Source organism: Podarcis vaucheri (assembly GCF_965113315.1).
Source record: "Podarcis vaucheri genome assembly, chromosome: 12".
NCBI classification, from domain to species: Eukaryota; Metazoa; Chordata; class Lepidosauria; order Squamata; family Lacertidae; genus Podarcis; species Podarcis vaucheri.
In genome coordinates, this window is record NC_138750.1 from 20,187,297 (window position 1) to 20,212,194 (window position 24,898).

The 24,898-nt window shown below is 45.9% G+C and overlaps 1 protein-coding gene across 1 annotated transcript in view; it reads right to left on the reverse strand.

Annotated features, from left to right (window-relative positions):
- TGFBR2 (transforming growth factor beta receptor 2) overlaps positions 1-24,898 on the reverse strand; it is a 66,483-nt gene that overhangs the window by 17,354 nt on the left and 24,231 nt on the right. Inside the window, exons 2-3 of the mRNA XM_082193429.1 lie at positions 20,893-21,058; positions 16,348-16,535 (exon numbers count right to left, since the gene is read on the reverse strand). Coding sequence (XP_082049555.1) covers positions 16,348-16,535; positions 20,893-21,058 — 354 coding nt within the window. The remainder of the gene's footprint in view (positions 1-16,347; positions 16,536-20,892; positions 21,059-24,898) is intronic.

Here is a 24,898-nt window from a genome sequence, read left to right on the forward strand (position 1 = left end):
CCGCAAGCCCGGCGAAAAGTGATTCTAGCCAGAACCTGTACAGAGATTGTAATTCCTTGTCGCTATCGGTATGTGACAGTATTTAGAGAAAGAGGAAGCTGTCACAGAAAGACTTTGTTTCGTAAGCCCCTTTTTAAAAAATAACAATAAAAAGCTTTAAGAAGTTTAGTCTAGACTAAAGGATGTGTCATCACTATTGTTATGACCAAGTTAGTTTAGCAAAGCAAGATGTATACTTTGAGATTATGGTGTGTGAGAGTGTGTGTGCGCGCACGCGCAAAACTCTCTCAACAGCTGAAAATCTAGTCTGAGTAAGAGGCACAATGGAACTTTCAACCACAGTGGAATGAGCGGCTTGTGTCATCACACACTTGCGTTTTCTATCTAGCAATTCAGTTGGCAGCAGAAATTTCAACTATTTTGAGGGTGGGGGAGCCAAAATGTTTAGGGGAATACCGCAGAGGCATTTGACTATTTTATTTTATTAAAATACTCAACGTTTTCTTCAAGTAAACTAAAATGTTATCAAGTCAAGAGAGGAGATGCTGAAACAAACGCACACACAAACGAGAATAAAAGCCTTTAAAATAATAATAATAATAATAACAAATAAGCAGTTTCCTACAAGATGACACAAGTTAAGTGAAAGAAAATTAATAAAGATTCAAACTAGGGCTGAACTACATGTTACATGATTTTTTTTAAAAAAACAAACCCATAGCCTGGCACACCCCCTATTTTTGTACAAGAAAAACTGCTTGGAGGATGGTTATTTGAAGCAGAAAAGAAAAGAAAAGAAAATGGGGTGTTTAACACTTCCCCCCCTCTTGCTGGAATTGTCTGAAATTAAAGAAAGATTTGCAGTCCCTGGGATGATGGGTTCAGCATGGACAAACACTTACTGGGGTTTCTTCCTGGCCTATTTAATGTCACCCGAAATGTATGACTACTCCACATTTAGTGGCTTAGCAAAAATATTCAACCGCTTTAAATGGGGTCTCAAATGGAAAGCTTCATTCATCTCAACTGGGCTTCACGGGATTTCAGCATGCCATCTGCTGGAGAACTGTCCACTCGGGCTTTTATGAACCACTTTCATGGCATTTGCCAAGCAGCAGTGGCACCACAATACACACTTAGCTTGCTGCATGTAGCCCAGGAACTGTTTTGTCCTCTAGGCTGAATTCTGGACATCACATTGGGATTGTGGGAGAGAAGGGGCATTTGTTGCCAGCTCTGGGTACTCCCATTGCCCCATGATGGCTGACCCTGCTTCTTTGCACAGAATAATACACCGGAATTTGCCACTAATGAATCATTTTCAGCAGCGAGTCACAAAACAAGCAAAGTCCAGATTCATCTCTAAATAGCTCCTGTGAATGCCTGTCACCTTAAGAGAGGAAAGATATCATACAGGAAGTGAGGACTAGCGGTGGAAAAGGGACAGAAAGCAGCAAGCAAAGAGAAAGAGAGAAAACTACAGTAGTTTGTGATTGAAGCAACTAAGCAGTTTTCTTGAGCAACAGAATAATCTGTCCTGCTTTGAAGATCTTTAGGGCTACTTGGTTAATGATGCATTGCCTTGGCGATGGCCTTTTAAAAAGGAAATTATTGGCTCTAAGCCAGCTTTTAAGTCTGCTGGTTGACTGGTTTACATACATACAGTGGTACCTCAGGTTAAATACTTAATTCATTCCGGAGGTCCGTACTTAACCTGAAACTGTTCTTAACCTGAAGCACCACTTTAGCTAATGGGGTCTCCCACTGCTGCCGCGCTGCCAGAGCATGATTTCTGTTCTCAACCTGAAGTAAAGTTCTTAACCCGAGGTACTATTTCTGGGTTAGCGGAGTTTGTAACCTGAAGCGTATGTAACCTGAAGCGTATGTAACCCGAGATACCACTGTACAAGCATAATTTTATTTGTATGATGCCTTTCCATGGTTTAAAACCATGCTCAAGGTGGCTTTCAACGTGAAAAAAATTACACACAGATGCAAACGTAACAAAAGTAGTCATAAAAAATAAATAAATAGAACATTGAAATGTATGCAACCAAATCAAACCATTTCCACATGGATCACAATAAGGTCTAAAACAAAGATACAAAAATTTAGGACCACAAACAGCAACAAAATCCCTAAAGAAAGCCCCAGAGTCTGTCCAGCAGCCTCAGCTCATGTAGCTGGAGTCAGTCAGGACCCCTCTCTCCCAGGCCAGGTGGGAAAAGGCTTGCAAGGCAGGGAGCAGGTCTTCCAGGGCTCAAACCCTTGATTTAGGACACAGGAGTGGAAGCTCTCTGCCCTGGGTCTAACCAGGCGTATGACTTTGGCTTGCAAGGCCATTTGGAGCAAGCCATGCCACCCAGGATAAGCTAAACAAGCTATAGCTTAGGGCCCCCCAAAAAATTAAAGGGAAAAAACCTGGATGTACATTTCCAAAACATAAGATAAGTTCAACAATTACTTTGATAAAATACATATTTTGTTACATGCAAATGGCTTTAGATACATATTAGGTCCATAAATAACCATATAGCATATATTCAACAGAAAAAACAGCGACAATTTGTTTTGACAAAGGACAGCTGGATATATAAAGAGCCCCATTGCCTTCAGTAGCTTAGGGCATGGGTAGACAAACTAAGGCCCGGGGGCTGGATCCAGACCAATCACCTTCTCAATCCGGCCCACGGACAGTCTGGGAATCAGCGTGTTTTTACATGAGTAGAATGTGTGCTTTTATTTAAAATGCATCTCTGGGTTATTTGTGGGGCCTGCCTGGTGTTTTTACATAAGTAGAATGTGTGCTTTTATTTAAAATGCATCTCTGGGCTATTTGTGGGGCACAGGAATTCGTTCATTTCTGCCCCCAAAGAATATAGTCCGGCCCCCCACAAGGTCTGAGGGACAGTGGACCGGCCCCCTGCTGAAAAAGTTTGCTGACCCCTGGCATAAGGCCTCATCAAACCTAAATCCAGCCCTGACACCACCTGTCAGTTATCTGACGTCTGGCACAGAAATCTGGTATCTTCCATCCAAGCACTAATTGTCGATATTAGAGATCTCTCATATTTGTTTTTAGCATTAAGAACCCCAGTGCTACGCTCAGAGATAAGCCCCCGCCTGCTCTTTAAAAGGCAGCAAGCAGAGAGGCTTATCTTGGATACAAGTCTCGGCTGCTGGCTTTTACTGAAAAACCACAGGCAGGCTGAAATCGGAATCATCTGTCAAAAATGGCCCACAGAGGGTGGGTTAGTACTGGATCTGGCCTTTAGGCTGAAAAAGAGTCCCTAGCCATACTTAAGGATATGGAGTTAGATCCAGACTTTGGCTGCAATCCTAAATCCACGTATATGGGACTTTCTTCACTGAATTTAACAGGTGGCAGCCTTATTCATACACAGAGTAGACTCATTGAAATCAAAGGGACTTGAGTTAAGGTTCATTCATGCTTCTGTTCACTTCGCCACTTTCCCCCAAGAAAACCCATGGTTTAGTGCTGAACAGGAAGAAACAGAAATCAGATCCTCTGCCGATAGCTATTTGTTCCGATTTAGTACTAAAGAGCGAGTTTTCTGGGGGAAAGCAGTGGGGGCAAAACTGCCCAGACCAGAGCCTAGAAAGCACAGGACAAGAAGAAAACGGTTCGGATCCATGCTTTGAAAGAACAAGACAAGTAGAAGTGTGGATAAGCTCAGAGTCTAATGAAGTATGGCGGAATCTGGATCAAAGCCATTGTTTCTAGTTAACAGTTGCTGGGAATCCCAAATGGGGACTCAGGTCCTGTTTGCATGGCGGTGCCCAAGCCCCCCTAGCTCCCCCCGAAATAAATACACCAACACAAGTATATTGGGTTAATGGGATAAATAAGGCCACAACTTTATTGGTTAAAGATGTGAGCGGTTTGGCTTAGGCAATGGGTTGAAGCAAGACTATATCCTGACTCCTGTCTGACTGCAGGAACTCTCTTAAGGGTCAATCATCAGAAGGGGGATCCCTATGATGTACATCAACTGAGCACCCCCAGGGTCACTGTTGGGGTCATGGCATGGCCCTAGCCCACGCCCAGGCTTCGGACAGGAACCACACCCCCAGATCCCTTTGACGGGATACGCTTAACATGGAGGGGCAGGCGAAGGAAAAACCTCACCTCCCATAATAACGCTTACCCAATGCCTAACCACCAATCGAGCCAAAGGCTCACCACCAACACACTCACACCTGCAACCAACACTTAATGCCCTCCATGATATTGGCCAGCCAAAAATCAGTGCCCATGTCCAAAAGGTGAACGCCATTGTTACGAAACAGGACCTCCTGGTCAAACGTGATGGCAAGGTGCCGGGAGACATGGGTTTTTGTCATTATCACACACCACTTCCAACATTGTTCCTTATGTAATCTCCTGTCTTTGATCTTCCCACTTTGGTATAGCAATTGCCCCTGACCTAAGACCCAGGGGCCAGATGCGGCCCAATCGCCTTCTCAATCCAGCCCATGGACGGTCTGGGAATCAGCGTGTTTTTACATGACTATTTAAAATGCATCTCTGGGTTATTTGTGGGGCATAGGAATTCGTTCATTATTATTTTTTCCAAAATGTAGTCTGGCCCCCCACAAGGTCTGAGGGATGGTGGACTGGCCCATGGCCGAAAAAGGTTGCTGACCCTTGACCCTCCAACACAGTCCAGCAGCAAAGGAAGCATTTCTCCCCAAAAGTGATGGTGGTAAAATCTCTCTCATCTCCCCCACCCTCCAATATGCAAAGCTGAAACAGTAATGCAAGTCATTCTTAATCACATTAAGTATGCCTATGCAAATGACACGGTGTCCAGAATTCAAGCCCAAGCCACTCAAATTCATATACTTTTGTTTAAATATCAAAATACTCTTTTTTGACAGCTTTAGATGGATGTAACTGAACATCAGGCAAGAAGGAAAAGAAAACGATGGAACAAAAATAGCTCTGTTGGACTTCCTTGCCTTGAATTCAGATGTATACAAAGACAGCCATCACACTTGCCCGTTCCAATTCTCAATGTGCTGCAAACTGGAATGTGTTTGAAAAGCTTACTAGGCAAGTATATTTAGAAACTGTAGCCTCAGTGTCAGCATCGCACTACGGATCCTCTTGCTTCTGGGGTTTTTGTGGGTTTTAGGGTAGGGGTTGCCCCTAGAGGCAGGGAATCTTGGGGCTAGTGGATCATACTGATACTCTGATAATAACTGTACACACGTGGACTATTATAACAGATGGACCCATTGTGGCAGAGTATAAACCAGTTGCAAGCAGATGTTACAACTGCAACAGATTATTAAAGTATCCAAGGCTGTTTCGTTGAGTGCTGATAAATTATTAAGAAACAAGACAATATATATAAAATGTATCCTCTAACTTGTATAACTAGTATCCTTCAACTTGTATACGTTTAGCATTATCTGCTTGCTAATAATTTTCTGGAACAAATCGATCACTCTAGACTGGCTACATTTCCCCAGATGATACACATTAACCTCCATTATTATATTCATTTCTGGTTTGATTCTGCGTAAATTCCCAAAATTACTTTTTTGCCAGTGTTAGTTAGATCCGCCTGCAATTATTGAAATCTCTTCTGTGACAACTCTGCAGTGTTAAAGACTTTTGTCTTAGCAGTGCAAATTCTATCACGTGAGTCAGCCAGGGCAAGATTATTTCATTTTATAGAATTCAGTACCAAGGTTGGCAAGAATGCAATACAAACAAATAAAATAATACAAATAAAGACCAGAATGCAATAAGTGCTTTGCTACAATTCCATAAATTCAAATGGTACCTAAGCAGGAGAGCACCCTCAATCATCCAAATAGGCCTAGGAGAGCAACTGGATTTTTAGAAGACATTTGGAGCCTCAGAAAGAGCTTCCTGGATTTCTTTGGGGAGAGTATTCCAGAGAGTTAGCACTGCAGCTGAAAAGGCCTATTTCCAGGGTGTTTCCAAACATGGCGATCTACGGGCCACCACATGGCTAGCAGGGTCCCTTCTGATTATGGTAAACGTCAGTCTGACCTACAGTTACATACTATTGAGGATGTTTTAATGCCATTGGTGCAAAGCTTATAAACAGAACCCAGAACTATATAAAACAAACACACACACACAAAAAAAAACCCCAAATGAGCAGACTCGTTGTACAAGTAACAGGCTGCAACCCTTTTAACGCTTGAGGTTTAATGTGGTACTTCTTGGAATGACGTTAAGTGAATTAATAGTGTAAATTCCAGCTCTAAAGGAAATTACACTGCGCTTACGATCCATCCTTAAAAATAATCAAGAGCAAAGTTTCCCAAGTTCCCAACAGCCAAGGCACACTTTTTTATTTGAATTAAAACTGATGATACAATTCAGAGCAAAAATGAATAATATTTACTTTGGGAGGTGTAAAGGCAAGTGCCACCCACGTTTCAAGGGGCCATGGCCCATTTTCCAGAAGAAACTGTCAATGTTGGATGTATCCTGTATCCCATGGAAGTGGGTGGCATCTTGTAGGATACAGCCATAATGACTAGCAACCATTCATAGTCCTGTTCTCCATTATGGTTTAGTGACCATCAATCCTAATGGCCCACAGGAAGATACAGTTGATGATAACTCAGCCCATCTTCTAAAATATAACAAACACCGTATTTTTCTGTGTATAAGACGGTGTTTTTTATTATTAAAAAAATGTTGAAAATTGGGGGTCGTCTTACAGAAGGATAGTGCAGAGGGGGGGGATGAGCAATTGGTGGCAGCCAATGGCAGCCACGAGCAGGACATTGTAACTGGTGATTGGGCAGGTGATTGGTGGCTGTGGCAAGACCTGCTGGTAATTGGCTGCTGCTGCAGTAATTGGGCAGACGATTGGTGGCTTTGTTGAGACGTGCGATTGGCAGCGGCGGCCAGGAGGGTGAGTGATTGTCAGTAATCCCCCCCCAAAAAAAAGAGCTCAATAACTCTGGGCAACCCCCCTTTCCTTAATTTGGAGTCTCCAAAAATAGGGGTCATCTTATACACAGGGGTGTGTTACACATGGAAAAAATATGGTATTCAATTGGCAATTTGGCAATTTATTGTGCCCCCCTCATTTGTCACTGTCTGTTTTGCCAGGACACCACCTTTCTCAAACATCATATACCTCTCTGTTATTTGAGGCATTATTCAGTCTAGAATTCTTGTGCATGAATAGGCGCATGAATGCATTGATGTGCTCTGGATATTCCAATCCTCTCTGCTCATTAACACTTACATGGCAAGGTTAAACTGAAATCTAAGGGTGGCCTCATAAGCAAGCTACAGTGCTACGTTCGTACACAGGAAATTATTTAAATTCCTTTCCTATTGCCCCTTGCTTGTTAAATGTCTCCCCTGCTTTGTACCTTCCCATACTCCTTTCGAGCATCTAAAGCCTTAGTAGTTCACCTTAGTTGTTTCTGAAGCTTACATAATCCCATAAATGGGTGGGAGAGGGGAGATCACGTTGCTCCAAGAACAAACTGCGTTCTGCAGAATCACAGTAAATCAATACACCGGCAATGATTTGTTTAGCCAAATTGCCCGACAACTACAAATGACGAACATTTGGGCAAATTATGTTTAGCGTGTAGGCAATTTGCATGACAATCCAACACACTGTTTTAAAAAAGTAATTTTCCCAGCTCAGCTGAGGTGCCTGTAAAGTCAGTTTCTAAGCAACGCTCCTGACAGGTTAAGACTTCAAACTAAGCTACGTGTTCAGAGAAGTCACAAGAGAAGGTAAGCCCTTCTCAAGGGGGAAGCAATTCAGAGAGATGATGGAAAATCACGTGTCTGAATGCTCAGCACCTCACCCTGCCAGAAATATAGAGAAAACTAAGAGATAAGCTAAGGAGGCCAGGGAACAATTACCCAACACACCTTTTGACATGCTGCCCACATTTGTAATGTAACGGTAAACCACTGCTTGCAACAGGAGAGGGGCGAAAGAGAAGTTAGTGACTCAACAGTGCACACCAGCTATGGATAAACCACAAAAAGCCGTGTGAATGCAGCCAGGGGAGCAGTCCCCATTCATTGTGAACCGGTTAAGTTTTAAAGAGACTTGGTTTTTTTATAGGCTTTGGTTATGCAGGAATGCAAATATATATATTTGCAGCAGAGGCATGATGCTTCTGCGCATGCGCAGTTTAGCACTTCTGCACATGCACACGGGGCACGGTTTAGGGCTTCTACACATGTATGCGCAGCAAAACCCAGGAAAATACTTCCAGATTTTCTGAATACGTATCCTGAAGGATATATAACTGGAGGAGAACACAACTAGAGATACCACTGTACAGGGATTGAACCTGCAACCTTCACATTATCAGCACCATGCTCTAACCAACCAAGCTATCCAGCTGGGAATTCTTTCTTTCGGCATGTCACATAGAATCTCACACCTTAATTTCTACTTTTTTGCTGCTCCCCCGTCCCCATTTTGGAAAGAAATGTTCTCTCTTAGCCTTTCCTTCCAAAATCGGGACGTTTCCTTGAAAAGAGTTATATAAAGAGCTACTAAAAGCACTTTGGCATTATACTTTGCTTTTGAAGGCAAAGTTTTCCACTGTAATACCACCGCGCTCAAAGTTCCAGTTTGTGCAGGTCGTCTGACAGACTGACACAATTTGGTTTGGCAAAGGAAGCCCATAACCTAAACCAACAGATACCACTCAGTCTTAAATCTGTTTCCCCATGAAAGTCCCTCACCACCACTCCACATCTCTGTATAACATTTAACAACATGGGATTGTGCAAGCTTAAAAGGGCATCAAACTGACTCACAGAGTGTGGTTAAAAGTTGCCTTTATCAAAATGAATCACATCCATTTCAGCACATGCAGAGTTCCCATTTTCCCGCCCACCCAAAAAGTGTCAGTTTAAAAATAAAAATATACGAGACATGCAGTCTTTAGATTTAATTCTACCCATTGCAAATATTTTCAAATGTCAAGTTTCTTGGGGGCTCTCAATAACTACTATTACTAACAATCGTATTTAAACATGGAGAAATGTGCCTTTAGAGAGACTGGGGTTAGAAATCTCAGCTTCCACAAGATTAAGGATGGCAGTTCCTTTGTAACTCGCCTGTTGCTAGGAGTTATTTAATTAAAAAGGAGTGCCTAGCGTCTTTGAGAAATCAGAACCTGTTTCTGCACTCATGATTTTATGGCTCTTCGCAACAAACATACACACCTTTCTGCTTATTTAGACATAAGCAAGTGTTTCAGTACATCTTTAACTGTTTGGCATTTCAAGCTGATAGTAAGCTTTTAAGAAAAACAAAACCTTGGTTCTCGAATGGCTCAGTTGTTGAACAAATCAGCTCCCAAACGCCACAAACCCGGAAGCAAGTGTTTCGGTTTGTAAACGTTATTCAGAAGCCGAACGTCCGGCGTGGCTTCCGATTGGCTGCAGGACACTCCTACATCAATTCAAAACCGTGCCTTGGTTTTCGAATGGTTTTGGGAGTCGAACGGACTCCTGGAATGGATTAAGTTCGAGAATAAAGGTACCACTATACACACATATATACACATACACACACAAACAGTTGGGGAAGGGGGGAAGCTGGGGGCAAAATCCCCAAACAAACAAACAAAGCGCTTTCAAAGACCATTCACATGAGGGCAACTCACTTTGCTGGTATTAACAAACCAGTACAGTGGTACCCCGCAAGATGAATGCCTCGCAAGACGGAAAACCCGCAAGACGAAAGAGTTTTCTGTTTTGGAGGCGCTTCGCAAGACGAATTTCCCTATGGGCTTGCTTCGCAAGACGAAAGCCCGTAGGGAAATCTCCGGGGACCTGTTTTAAATTGCTGGCGGTCGGGAGCAAAGACTTTCGCCAACAGACGGCCTTCAGAAGAGGTCCTGGACCTCTTCTGAAGGCCGGCGGGGGGCAAAAGTCTTTGCTCCCCCCCGCCTGCCTTCCCGGGACAGCGGAGACTTCTCCGCTGCCCCGGGCGATCTTAAAATGCTGGCGGGCGGGAGCGAAGCGTTCGCTGCCGACCCCCAGCATTTTAAAATCTCCCCGGGACAGTGGAGGCTTCGCTCCCGCCCGCCAGCATTTTAAAATCGCCCCGAAGGCTGGCAGTGGGAAGAAAAGCCCTTGTCCCCCCCCCCAGCCTTCAGAAGAGGTCGGGGGACAGACTGTCCCCGGACCTGGTCTGAAGGCGGTTTCCCTAGGAACGCATTAATTGATTTTCAATGCATTCCTATGGGAAACCGTGCTTCGCAAGACGAAAAACTCGCAAGAAGAAAAAACTTGTGGAACGAATTAATTTCATCTTGCGAGGCACCACTGTACAGTGGATGCTCGGGTTGTGAACGTAATCCATGCGGGATGCATGTTCGCAACCCGCAGCAGCGCATCTGTGCACGCGCAGGTCGCAATTCGGCGCTTCTGCACATGGGCGGCCACCAAAACCCAGAAGTAACCTGTTCCAGTACTTCTGGGTTTTGGCAGTCTGTAACCCGAAAAAAATGCAACCTGAAGCGTCTGTAACCCGAGGTATGAAAGTAGTTGTTTAAATCCAGCTCCCATCAGACCCAGCCAGCATGGTCAGGGATGATGGATGTTGCTATCCAACATCTGGGATGGGTCCCCTACCTTGGCTATAGAGAAAACGCATGGCCCAATCTTATCTAATTAAATACAGCAGAAAGTCTATGCAGGGAAATGCACGCCCCACTATAGCAGCAAGAGCACACATGCACAAGACAAGAGCCACATGAAGGGTACATCTGGATGACAGTCCAAAAGACAAAATTATTACAGACTATTATCCAGTTGTCTGGGGGAGCAGAGGACCAGCTGGCCACAATGTTCTGCTCAGAGTTAAACACAGACAGGAAACCGCATGTCTGATACTGTAAAAATCGTTTGTCTTCCTGCCATGGCTAACCAGGCAAGCAACCCAAAGGGGCTGTTTCCATTTAAGAGGAACACTAATCCACAACAATAAAAGGGGGATGACAACGTGCCAGTTGTCTTGTGGAGGGAGTGCAAGTGCTGCAAAAGGAAGTTTGGGATTTCATCTGAGCACGCTCTTAAGTAGCCAAGCTCTGGTCTGGAGGCACAAACACCCTGCGCTAAATCTGGAGAGGCTCTCTTGAATACTTCCTAGAGGAACGTTCCCTATAACATCCCAAACGCCAGCTGTTGAAGGCAGCACCAAAGCTCAAAATGTCTCGAGGCTAGAGCTGGAGGGCAGAACAAGGTATATTAGTTTGGGGGCGATAAGAAACAGGTTTGCCTTTTTGCTGGGAGGAGAGAGAAAGGGGAGAAAGAGAACCAGAGCATGAAGAAGAAGAAGAAGAAGAAGAAGAAGAAGAAGAAGAAGAAGAAGAAGAGTTGTTGTTGTTGTTGTTGTTGTTGTTGTTTGGATTTGATATCCCACCTTATCACTACCCGAAGGAGTCTCAAAGCGGCTAACATTCTCCTTTCCCTTCCTCCCCCACAACAAACACTCTGTGAGGTGAGTAGGACTGAGAGACTTCAAAGAAGTGTGACTGGCCCAAGGTCACCCAGCAGCTGCATGTGGAGAAGCAGGGAAGCGAACCCAGTTCACCAGATTACGAGTCCACCGCTCTTAACCACTACACCACACTGGCTCTCATGCAGAAGTAGGTGATATGGAATACGGCAGGGTGGTATCTGGTTTTCAACAACGTGATATATCACCCAACTAAACATTGCAATATGTCACAATGTCTGAAATAAGGATGGAGGCATGTAGAGGCATTGGCTGGCTTCTTGGTTTCCCCCACATTGTGATTTCTGCATAGTGCGCACAAACAAATAATAATAATAATAATAATAATAATAATAATAATAATAATAATAATAATAATTTATTTATATCCCGCCCTCCCCAGCCGAAGCCGGGCTCAGGGCGCCTAACAACAATAAATCATGATTTGTGATATATTGCCAGGTCAAAAATTATGAAACCGATATCACCATATGGACTTCAAACCAGCAATGGACAATATATCACCCAGCCATAGTAAGGAAGATCTCCTGGAATTGCCAGCCAAACTACACAATACTGCTATTTCCCCTTGAACATTACATATCCAGGATGAAGACTGCCCTGGTGTTGGAAAGGCTGGTCAATTCTAATTCATCTTGGGCCATTTCTAGATGACTACCAAACCTAAGCACACTCAAACCAACCCCTCCGTCCCAATTAAATGTAAAGCCACCGCTTTTCCTGCTCAGTTAACATCTGTTGAGTTAGGGACGGCACTCTAATCCAGGGGCAGGCATCCTAAGGCCAATCACCTTCTCAATCCGGCCCACGGACAGTCCGGGAATCAGCGTGTTTTTACATGAGTAGAATGTGTCCTTTTATTTAAAATGCATCTCTGGGTTATTTGTGGGGCATAGGAATTCATTCATTCCCCCCCTCCCAAAAAAATATAGCCAGTCCACCACATGGTCTGAGGTATGGTGGACTGACCCACAGCTGAAAAAGGTTGCTGACCCCTGCTCTAAACACATTAGTTGGTTCTCTCCTTGTGGGTTTGTGTAGAAAAATGTTGCAGGATTGAGCGTTTGAGACACTTACATAGAGTACAGTGGTGCCCCGCAAGACGAACGCCTCGCAAGACGGAAAACCCGCTAGACGAAAGGGTTTTCCGTTTTGGAGGTGCTTCGCAAAACGAATTTCCCTATGGGGTTGCTTCGCAAGACGAAAAAATCTTGCGCGTCCCCGCGGGTTTTTTCCGCTCCCCTCCTTTTCCTAAGCCGCCTATCAGCTGTTCCGCTGAAAAACCCGCTTAACAGCTGATCACGGAAAGCCGCTAGACCGCTGTAGCGCTAATCAATGGGCTTGCTTCGCAAGACGAAAAAACCGCTAGACGACAAGAATCGCGGAACGGATTCTTTTCGTCTTGCGAGGCACCACTGTATCAGTCTTTTAATGGTAGAGGTGCATTGACTAAAGTCTTTCCAGGAAGCAATGTAGGTTATCCCTTTCAGAGCAACAGGCACTACTCCAAGGGAGTTTTGCAAAACACAACAGCCTTACTAGAATTGAGAACACAGCTTTTGGCATCTTTCTGGGGCAAATTTTGCAAGCACCGAGACAGGAAATAACTCCAACAAGCAGACTGTACCCGGTTTGTGTAGTTTAAGCAGAAAACAAGTACAATCTGACTAATCTGTAAGAAGCCAGCCAAAATCTACAAGGGTGTGTTGGTTGGCTTTGGAACGCAGATCTCATAGCACTGACATATGATTAAAATTACTATTAGTCAAGTGAAACAGAGATGACTCACAGCAATAAGCACAGCCGGACTATGTGTTTCATAATTTGTTACACATTAGAAGCTATCAGTCTCTGCTGCACATATGAAAGGGAAGTGTGAGCATCTGACATGCTCTACACACAGCATACACAATAAACAGATGTAGAGAGCATGCCACAAATTTCAGCAACAAGCTCAACCCATGGAGAAAGCAAAAACAACAACTGAGGCTTACTGCAGGGATACATGGGTGGTACAATTCCCAATCCATCTGGGAGAAAATAGGAGTGGCACTGATCCCACCCATGCTAAAGAAGTAAGAAGAATGTACATTACATTTGGGGCACTGTTATGTACTGAAGTTCTCACCCTGGCCAGCAGGGGGATACTGCAGATAGTTCAGGTCCACATATGCAAATAAGGGATCAAAAGTGACGTTCAGTGATTGGATAGTTACAGAAAGTTGTTACAGTTACGTTGTACTGGAGCTCTATATAAGCAGGCTGGCTGAACCCTTCAGTTCAGTTCTGTTCTGGCCTCTGAATAAACAAGAGCTGTTTGAAGAATCGCTGTGTCGTCTGATATGTTCACCCACAACTTAACAGGCACCATCAGTGAAGAGGTGCTGTTTGGCTTGTCAAAGTACTGCGTGTGTGTGTCCAGTTGAGAGCTTATTCATTTAGAATTTAATTGCTTCTCCCCCACCCCTCTCAAAATGCTTAAAGCAATGTGCAAAAATAACACAAGTTACAAATAAAATAAAATCACCACTCATCATTCATCATTAAAGCCAATGGAAAGCATTCAACTCCATTTTGGGGTTATCACAATTATTAGTGCAGGCATAGGCAAACTCGGCCCTCCAGGTGTTTTGAAACTACAATTCCCATCATCCCTGACCACTGGTCCTGTTAGCTAGGGATGATGGGAGTTGTAGTCCCAAAACGTCTGGAGGGCCGAGTTTGCCTATGTCTGGATTAGTGCCACCACAAAGGGTGGTGCCATCTCCAAATCCATTCTGGAGGATTGGGGGGGGGGAACCTAGAACAGATTTAGGGAGTGCACAGGGGCAGCAGAGGGAGAGATTGCTCTGTCAGTGCATGGAATTCCCCTTGCACAGCAGAACAATCTGTGTAGTGCTACGTTTAATACAACCCACCATCATAAGGTAAAGCTAAAGGGACCCCTGACCATTAGGTCCAGTCATGGCCGACTCTGGGGTTGCGGCACTCATCTTGCTTTATTGGCCGAGGGAACCAGTGTTTGTCCACAGACAGCTTCTGGGTCATGTGGCCAGCATGACTAAGCCACTTCTGGCGAACACGGAAACGCCATTTACCTTCCCACCAGAGTGGTACCTATTTATCTACTTGCACTGGCATGCTTTCGAATTGCTAGGTGGGCAGGAGCAGGGACCGAGCAACAGGAGCTCACCCCGTCGTGGGGATTTGAACCGCCAACCTTCTGATCAGCAAGCCCTAGGCTCAGTGGTTTAGACCACAGCACCACCCGCGTCCCACAACCCAACATCATAAAAACTACTAAAAAGCACCAACATACAGCAGTGGCAACAGTTACACCTAGTTAGTTAGCTCTGAGGTTTAATACTGCATTTCAGGCTGCATAGCTCAGATGGTAGAGCACAAGGCTCTTAATCTCAGGGTCATGGGTTTGAGCCCCACAGTGGGCAAAAATTCCCGAATTGTGAGGAGTTGGACTAGATGACCCTCATGGTCCCTTCCAACTCGACAGTTCTATGGCTCTCATCAGAGGTCCTCTGTGTCTCACCACCACTACTGCAGTGCCACCATGAAGGTGGCCAACAAAGCCACGCAAAGGTGTTGCAAAATTCCTGTTTAATTCTCATACATTTCTATAAAGTACCTTCCAGGTGGTTTTCTTCTACAGAGATGGGAAAACAGAGACGTGAATGAAATCATTAAAGTCGGCTACTAGCACATTATCTGCCTGACTGCCCTGCCAGCACCGAGATAATGCACTTCATTAAGTAAGGCAGACAAGATAAAAAATTCAAGTTTAAATTTTTTTTGCAGACAAGATCAAAGCCAAAGCCTCCCTCAGTTACTCTCATCAAGTGTCTTTACCGCCTGTGTAAAGACAGGGGTTTACAAAATGTGAAGTAGTAAAGTTATAAAACACCACATAAGCCTGGCAATCCTCTGTTGTGGTTTTGTGCTGTTCAGAGGTACTGCAAGAATTTATCAGCCTACCTAATAATAAAAGTGGATGACCAAAAAACTGCTTCGATCTTGACTTGAGATAAGTTTTTGTTTACCTCACATTTCCTCCCTGGACTTCCGCTTCGTACTCTCTGCTAATCCATTTATAGCGTTACGATTCACCCTTACTGAGCAGGCAAACTGCCTCGGCTTTATTCATTTCATGAAATCTATATACCGCTGGATTGTTTAAGAAAACACACCCTCAAAGTGGTTTACAAATATAATAGAACGATAACATTATTAGCAATTTTGGCTTGGCGTTGACGTCTCTCTCCTTATATTCTGTAGGTGGGGAACCTGCAGCCTGCGGGCCAAATTTGGCCCAACGGAGCTCCTAATCTGGCTTATGAGGCCGTTCTATGAAAGTCATTCCCAGCAGTCCCGGATGCGACGTCAGGGACTCACACGGCTACAAAGCACGACTGAGGAGGCCGGTGCACGTGATGTGCTCACGTCATGTACACAAGCCACGCGGAGTGCAACACGTCACATGGCATGTGGTGCAAGCATGTGGTGCCCACATCACACAGCATGCATGTGTGACACTAACACTGCAGACCTTAAAGTGACAAAATAGCTCCTCAATTCTGATTCCTACTGGAACACCTCTGGCCTTTTCTACTGTGACAAAGGTTAGGAAGTTTCACAACAGGAAATTCTATTATGAGAGGATATCCTAAAAAGAACACACACACCCCACAAACACCACACCCGATAGCGTAATGGGAAGGGGGTAAGTGGAGGAAAGCAAATTAAAAGAGCAATGCATATTCAAAACGAAACCTTTATACACACACACATAAACGCTTACCTGAAAAAATAAGTTCGTCGTTGCATTCTTCCTCTTTGCAGGAGCACATGAACAGCAAACCACCATCTCCCTTCATCTCTTTCATTATACATTTATCCGAATTGTAGTCACTCAAAATGTGCCCATGAAGCTTTTGTGCGGGATTATGACATATTGTTTCCAAGGTTATGTTTTCATCATTCTTCCTCCTGTACAAGAATAGGATTTTTTAAACAGCAGCAGCAGCAAAAATAATCAAAACAATGGCAACATGAACCCGAAGGTAGAGGCCTGGCATTCAAGGTAAAGCTAGCCAGTTGTCGAGTCTCATCTAAACTTTGAAAATATCGCAGCTACAACTTCTCCGTAACTTATGCTAGGTTAGTTTTGGTGCCGCTGCTTGCGGGCAAATGGTTCAAAATGCATCTTTCCAGAGTGACAGCGCTATCCTTCACCAGAGTGAACCTAATTCTTTCCAAGATTTGTCAGCATGGAGTTTTGTGCCTGTAAGTCATCTTGGGAACCAATTTGGATGAAAGGTGAGACACAAGGAAGAACAAAAACAACGAAAACAAAAATGCCCTGCATTCCGCCTCTTCATCGCATAATTCAAACTTGTACAACATGTGTCCCACTAAGATAAATGCCATGTACTGAGGTCTACGTGATGTTTGCCCTCTCTCTTTCTCTTGCAATCTCAGACAGGTGTTCCAGGGAGCCTTTTGCAAGCACATGTCTAGTGGTTTTGTCCAACATGATGGATCATGGCTGATATAACCTAGAGATGCAAAAATCCCTAGGGTGTACATCTCAGATGGGCGCAAGATCAGCCTGACATGTGAAGCTAGCCAACTAGCAACAGGACCACAGTTCAAGGTAACTTGCAGCTGATTTTTAACACAGTGAAAGCCAACTGCCCGATAGGAATACAGAAATTTCAGAGGCGGCAGTCCCTGGGTCTGCACAAATTGTTGCAAAGTTGCTCCAGACACAGGGGGCAACGTTTTATGACCCATGAAACCAACTACTAGTACAACGGAAATGTGTGATTTTGTGATATCCTAGGATTCATGCAATGATGTAAGAAGACATCCCTGTTTCCGTTCTGCTGCAGTTCAGCTTCCAGCAAATCCAGTATTCTCCCCCGTCTGGTGGAATTCACGTCCTTAATTATCAGTATGTTATTCTACACCAGTCATGCCAATGCAAAGGAAACACAACACAAACTGGAGTGTGTGTGTTTGTGTGTTGTCAATTATGTATTGTTTGCAGACAGAAAACGGCAGTAGTAAATACCGATCATATTCATTTAACTGATTTCTCTTGCAGAGGTGGGACCATTGGGCAAGCATTGGCAATTTCCTCTCCCATTTCCGTTGGAATTCTCTGACATCCCCGGATATAGGTGTTTGCAAGATCAAACTGCGGGAGGCAGTGGAGGACAGAAGTGCCTGGCGTGCTCTGGTCCATGGGGTCACGAAGAGTCGGACACGACTAAACGACTAAACAACAACAACAAACAACAAGATATAGATGATGATTGTTTCATCTTTCTCCTATTCTTCAGGAAGAATAAACTAACGTAGTTTATTTATAGCATCTAATGTGTCTGCATCTGTGTGTTTGAACTTTCAGTAGGAAGAAGTCTGGCACTCCTCCAACAGTGCCATACCCTAGGACCAAACCTTTCATCTGAATAAGATAAACAGGCTCTGGAAGAACCAATACCATCTCCAAAGCCTCACCCCTTCCCCCCTACTTCCTATGCAAAGGCGAACACTACAGCAGTGACTAGGCTTTCCCCCATTGGGGCTTTTGCCAGCTACAGAGCATGCCAAAGGCGACATCAAGTGGTTAGCTGTATTCTTCGTGGGAAGTCAGGAATGTACCTGGTCTTCAAGTAACTTCCCAATCTGTCTTTCCTCGCAGTGCTGGATTTACGTATAAGCTAAACAAGCTACAGTTTAGGGCCCCACTCTTTTGGGGGCCCCAAAAAAATTAAAAGAGGAAAAAACTGGATGTACATTTCCAAAATATAAGATGAAAAACAAATAAAATAAAACCTACATACATCAACTGTGTTTTGTGTTGTGTAGGCTCCTATGATGTAAGTAATGGGCCCCTCCTGCTCGCCTGCTCCCTAAAACATCATTGGTTTGCTCATTTCTATATATAGGGTGCCTACATTCTGCATGGTCTGACTGCATGGCAACATGTGCAAATGGCTTTAGATACCTATAAGGTCCATAAATGACCATATAGCATATATTCAACACAAAAAACAGCAAAAAATTGTTGTTGACAAAGGACAGCTGGACATATAAAGGTAAAGGCCACTGTGAAAACAGGATTCTGGGTTAGATGGGACCTTGTTCTCACCCACCAGGCTCTTCTTATAGTCTTACGAATTATTCTTGCTTTGAGAGTATCAGAATTCCCTGGAATGGAGTGGTGACTCTTGATTTCAGGCACACACCTCAATGGAGTTGTGAAATCTGTCAAAACTGCAATCTGATGTATCTAACCTGGATAGGTCATGGAATCAAATCACAAGATGTTCCCTAATAAAGTGGTACCTCGGGTTAAGTACATTGGTGCCTCGCAAGACAAAATTAATTCGTTCCGCAAGTCTCTTCGTCTTGCGGTTTTTTCGTCTTGCGATGCACGGTTTCCCATAGGAATGCATTGAAAATCAATTAATGCGTTCCTAGGGAAACCGCCTTCAGACCAGGTCCGGGGACAGTCTGTCCCCGGACCTCTTCTGAAGGCTGGGGGGGGGGGACAAGGGCTTTTCTTCCCACCCCAGCATTTTAAAAAACCCCGGGACAGCGGAGGACTTCTCCGCTGTCCGGGCGATCTTAAAATGCTGGCGGGCGGCATTTAAAAATCGCCCCGGGACAGCGGAGGACTTCTCCGCTGTTTGGGGCAATTTAAAAGCCCCTGGGAAGGCAGGCAGGGGGGGAAAAGACTTTCGCCCCCCGCCCGCCTTCAGAAGGTGGTCCCGCCCCCCCACCGGGCTTCACAGCAGCGCTACGAAGCCCGGCGGCTGGGGCAGGTGTTCCCGCCCCCCCACCCCGCTTCGGAGCAGCGTTCCGAAGCGGGCTGGCTGGGGCAGGTGTTCCCGCCCCCCCACCCGGCTTCGCAGCAGCGCTACGAAGCCCGGCGGCTGGGGCAGGTGTTCCCGCCCCCCCACCCGGCTTCGCAGCAGCGCTACGAAGCCCGGCGGCTGGGGCAGGTGTTCCCGCCCCCTCGCCCGGCTTCGCAGCAGCACTACGAAGCCCGGCGGCTGGGGCAGGTGTTCCCGCCCCCCGCCCGGCTTCGCAGCAGCGCTACGAAGCCCGCGGCTGCGGCAGGTGTTCCCGCCCCCCGCCCGGCTTCGCAGCAGCGCTACGAAGCCCGGCGGCTGGGGCAGGTGTTCCCGCCCCCCGCCCGGCTTCGCAGCAGCGCTACGAAGCCCGGCGGCTGCGGCAGGTGTTCCCGCCCCCCCGCCCCGCTTTGGAGCAGCGTTCCGAAGCAGGGTGGCTGGGACAGGTGTTCCCGCCCCCCCGCCCGGCTTCGCAGCAGCGCTCCGGAGCCCGGCGGCTGGGGCAGGTGTTCCCGCCCCCCCCCCCGCTTCGGAGCAGCGTTCCGAAGCGGGGTGGCTGGGGCAGGTGTTCCCGCCCCCCCCCGCCCGGCTTCGCAGCAGCGCTCCAGAGCCCGGCGGCTGGGGCAGGTGTTCCCGCCCCCCCGCCCGGCTTCGCAGCAGCGCTACGAAGCCCGGCAGCTGGGGCAGGTGTTCCCGCCCTACCGCCCGGCTTCGCAGCAGCGCTACGAAGCCCGGCGGCTGGGGCAGGTGTTCCCGCCCCCCCACCCCGCTTCGGAGCACCAGGAGAAGCGATCTCCCCGCCGCCCCTTGCTTCAAAAGAGAAGACCTGCTGTCCCCGGGGCAAGCTTCGTTTTGCGAAGCAAGCCCATAGGGAAATTCGTCTTGCGAGGCAACTCAAAAACGAAAAAACCTTTCGTTTTGCGAGTTTTTCGTCTCGCGAGGCGTTCGTCTTGCGGGGTACCACTGTACTTAATTCGTTCCATAGGTCCGTTCTTAACCTGAAACTGTTCTTAATCTGAAGCACCACTTTAGCTAATGGGGCCTCCCGCTGCTGCCGCGCGATTTCTGTTCTCATCCTGAAGCAAAGTTCTTAACCCGAGGTACTATTTCTGGGTTAGCGGAGTCTGTAACCTGAAGCGTATGTAACCCGAGGTACCACTGTACTAGAATGCAAGCCTATCCCTACTAATCTTGCACATTCTTATTTTGGAATGAAGAATCACGGGTTAAGGCTATATGCATCTAATGCTTTACTGAGAACTGAAATAATTATTAGTTGCCATCCGTCTCTAGACCTTTTGACCAAGGATCAAATTACAAACACATATATTGCAGAGCCAACCCTATTTGAATGGTGGAAACATGGAATTGAAGAAAGCCCTGACTTCGCAAGTTCTGAACAACATTTAATTTATACTTTTGCAGGTTAAGAAAACTACAGACCAAATGCACATGCTTGTAGGTAGCCAGAGTGAACTTACCAGACAGCAGCACAAACTTCATTCTTATCCGCACATATAGAAGTGATGTTACAGCCGCTCATGCAATGGCCCTCATTCGTGCAGCTGGTTGGTATCACGTCACAAAACTTGCAAAGTGCTGCCATTTTGAATTTGCCATCAAGCATTTTGGAAAAATGATCGTCAGCTGCGGACAAGAAAAAAACACGCTTTATTGAACGTGACAAATTTACATTTATTCCAAACATTTACTTTGTTCCTACATACAAACCAGGTACGGAAGCAAAGCTTTCCTGAAGTAAATTGGGGTTGCTTTTTCAAGCTAAAATGGTGATAACTGAGCATAGCTATTCATTTTCATTCATTTATTGACTTTATATACCGCCCTATACCTGGGACACGGGTGCGCTGTGGGTTAAACAACAGAGCCTAGGACTTGCTGATCAGAAGGTTGGTAGTTCGAATCCCCGCAACAGGGTGAGCTCCCGTTGCTCGGTCCCAGCTCCTGCCAACCTAGCAGTTTGAAAGCACGTCAAAGTGCAAGTAGATAAGTAGGTACCACTCTGGCGGGGAGGTAAACGGCGTTTCCGTGCGCTGCTCTGGTTCGCCAGATGCGGCTTAGTCATGCTGGCCACATGACCCGGAAGCTGTACGCCGGCTCCCTCGGCCAATAAAGCGAGAGGAGCGCCACAACACCATCATGACTGGACCTAATGGTCAGGGGTCCCTTTACCTATACCCGGAGGTCTCAGGGCAGTTCACACAAAAAATCACAAGATATAAAATAAAAATAAAAACAATAATTCAATAACACCCCCCAAAAAGAGACACATTTTAAAGGGCAGAGGATTAGGTCTGCCAAAGGCCTGGTTAAAAAAGGATAGTTTTTGCCTGGCGTCTAAAGGTATCTAATGAAGGCATCAGCCGAACTTCCCTGGGGAGAGCATTCCACAGACGGGGAGCCACTGCAGAGAAGGCACGTTCTCGTGTTGCCACCCTCCAGACCTCTCAAGGAGGAGGCACATGAAGGAGGGCCTCAAAAGATGATTTCAGGGTCCGCATAGGTTCATATGGAAAGAGGCGGTCCTTGAGGTTTGCAGTCCTGAGCCATTTAGTTGTGCTTGATAACACAACTAATGCCACCCAGAGATCTACAAACATTGGGTCAGACTTTTAGGGCAATATCCAACATTAATCATACACAGAGCAGATCCACTGACGTTTAGGTCCATTAATTTCAATGGGTCTTTTTGAGTATAATACATTTGAATACAATCCTTAGAAATGAAATAACTCTTCACAATACCCATCTTAAGTCACCGGGAGTAAATCACCCTTCTGAAAGTCAAAATCACATACTGTCTTGTGGCACCTTGAAGGCTAACCATTTTATTATGGCTTAACCTTTAATCAACATACCTCAGGCAAAACTTTTTTAAAAAATAAAATAAAATACTAAACAAAAACTAAAATAAGCTGCAGAGCTTTCTCTGGCCTTGGAACATATATCTAAAAAAATAAATAAATCTATAACCTTTACTGGACAAAAGTCAATTTTATCAGATTCGTGAAATGTAATCCTTCATTGCAGGTGTAAAGGGAGGGAGGGAGAAGCCGTTCCAAATTTGATCAGCAGAGAAACAAGCAATTTAACACTGTTTTCGGAGCAAAGGGATACATCAAGAAATTGATCTTTATCACAAGCAATTCTTTAAAGTATTGCAAGCGGGAAGTAGAAGCAAGCATTGATCATCTTAGGCCTGCTTGCTTACCAACTCTACCCGTTTGGAAGGCAGGTTACAATCATTAGCACTTATCTAACCCACCCCCACCTCTCCAAACACACTTTTGAATGTTATTGATCACTAATTAGAGTAGCTGGGGAAATCCTGCCAGATGGGCGGGGTATAAAAAATAAATTATTATTATTTCTTCTCAGAAGGTTATCAAAGGCTAACACCCATATACATCATCATCAATCTTTATTATGGTCCAGAGACCCAACAAATCATTACAAAACAATACACCCAGCCTACCTCCAGGTTAAACAAGCATTTTGTTTAGAATATAGGGCTCATTTGATCTTGCAACCACCGATAAAAACTTTGCCACTGCTAATGTTCTAACAATTGTCCGGTCTTCCAGTAGGAACCTGACATAGTGAGCCTCTGATTTTCCTGGGAAAGGTACCAGCAAGGGTAGTATCAGTTCAGCCCTGGCCTGCTCATATTTTGCACAATGCAACAAAATATGTTTTATGGAATCGATGTCTTGAGCACACGAGCAAAGTCTGTCCTAGTAGGGAACTCCAACACCCATATACAACCGAGGCTTCCTGAACAATATGATTGGCTCAGAACATGGGACTTGAGGACCTTCTGCAATCTTCTATTGCCCGGGCTCTTTTGTTTTGGTTTATCCAGACAAAAACAATTGCATGAGCTACGTGTCACTCTAATTAATCCACAAAGCTTCTCAAGAAGATGGTTGTCCAACGGTGTTTCCACATGCCCATTGACTTCACATGGAGCGGAAGAAGATGGAAGACAGGACAGCCTTCCAAAATGTGGTAGACCATTGGCTGCATTCTGAAGGATTTGTTTTGAGGACAGTGAGTGCGAGTATAAACCACTTCCGGGTTTATACAGAAGCCGGGTCTGTGTTCACGCCATACAGCAGGAGTTCAAAAGGTTCCAAGCACTGCTATAGTGATTAAACAGCCATCATGCAAGTGCATAGATTTGATGGAGACTCAGAGCAAATCAGACCCTCCAAGTGTCCTCTTTTCCAGGGACAGTTCCAGATTTACAGAAGCAGTCCCTAGTTTCTGATCTGATCCCAGAATGTCCCACTTTTCCTTAGGATGTACCTATTTTTACTGGAGAAATGTTAGAGGGCATGGAGCTATCTGACCCCAGAGCCAAGGAGATAAGTAACTATACAACCTAGAAGATATCTGAAGGCATCCATGCTTAGGGAAGTTTCTTAATGTTTAATGTTTTATTATGTTTTATGTATGTTGTAAGCTGCTGAGAGGGACTGGGGCAACCCAGTCAGAAGGGCGGGGTATAAATATTGTTGTTGTTAAATAGGATGTTCCTATTTTAATCAGCGAAATGTTGGAGGGTATGAGATGTGGCAGGTTTTCCATTATGGTGCAATACAGTGGTGCCTCGCAAGACGAAATTAATTCGTTCCGCAAGTTTTTTCTTCTTGCGAGTTTTTCGTCTTGCGAAGCACGGTTTCCCATAGGAATGCATTGAAAATCAATTAATGCGTTCCTAGGGAAACCGCTTGCCAGGCTGGCGGTGCGGAGAAGGGCTTTTCTCCGCACCGCAAGCCTTCAGGACAGGTACGGGAACAGAGGGGAAGGTGCGCAGCGCTTTCCCTCTGTTCCCGGGGCTTGCGTGGGAGGAGGGTTTTTCTTCCCCACCGCCAACATTCAGAACAGCATTCTGAATGTTGGCGGTGGGAAGGAAAACCCTCCTCCCACCCCAACTCTTCAGGAAAGCCATCCGATGCCGGGTGGCGGGAGAAGGTGTCCCCCCCCAGCATCGGAGCTTGGTTCCGATGCCGCGCGGCGGGAGGAGGTGTTCCCCCGCCGCCGCCCGGCATTGGAGCTTGGTTCCGATGCCGCGCGGCGGGAGGAGGCGTTCCCCCGCCGCCGCCCGGCATTGGAGCTTGGTTCCGATGCCGCGCGGCGGGAGGAGGCGTTCCCCCGCCGCCGCCCGGCATTGGAGCTTGGTTCCGATGCCGCGCAGCGGGAGGAGGCGTTCCCCCGCCGCCGCCCGGCATCGGAGCTTCGTTCCGATGCCCGGCGGCAGGAGGAGGCGTTCCCCCCCGCACGGGCATCGGAGCTTCGTTCCGATGCCCGGCGGCGGGAGGAGGTCCGAGGACAGTGGGGAAGACGCCCTGCGCTTCCCCGCTGTCCCTGAGATTTCCCTATGGGCTGTCGTCTTGCAAAGCAAGCCCATAGGGAAATTCGTTTTGCTAAGCGCCTCCGAAACGGAAAACCCTTTCGTCTAGC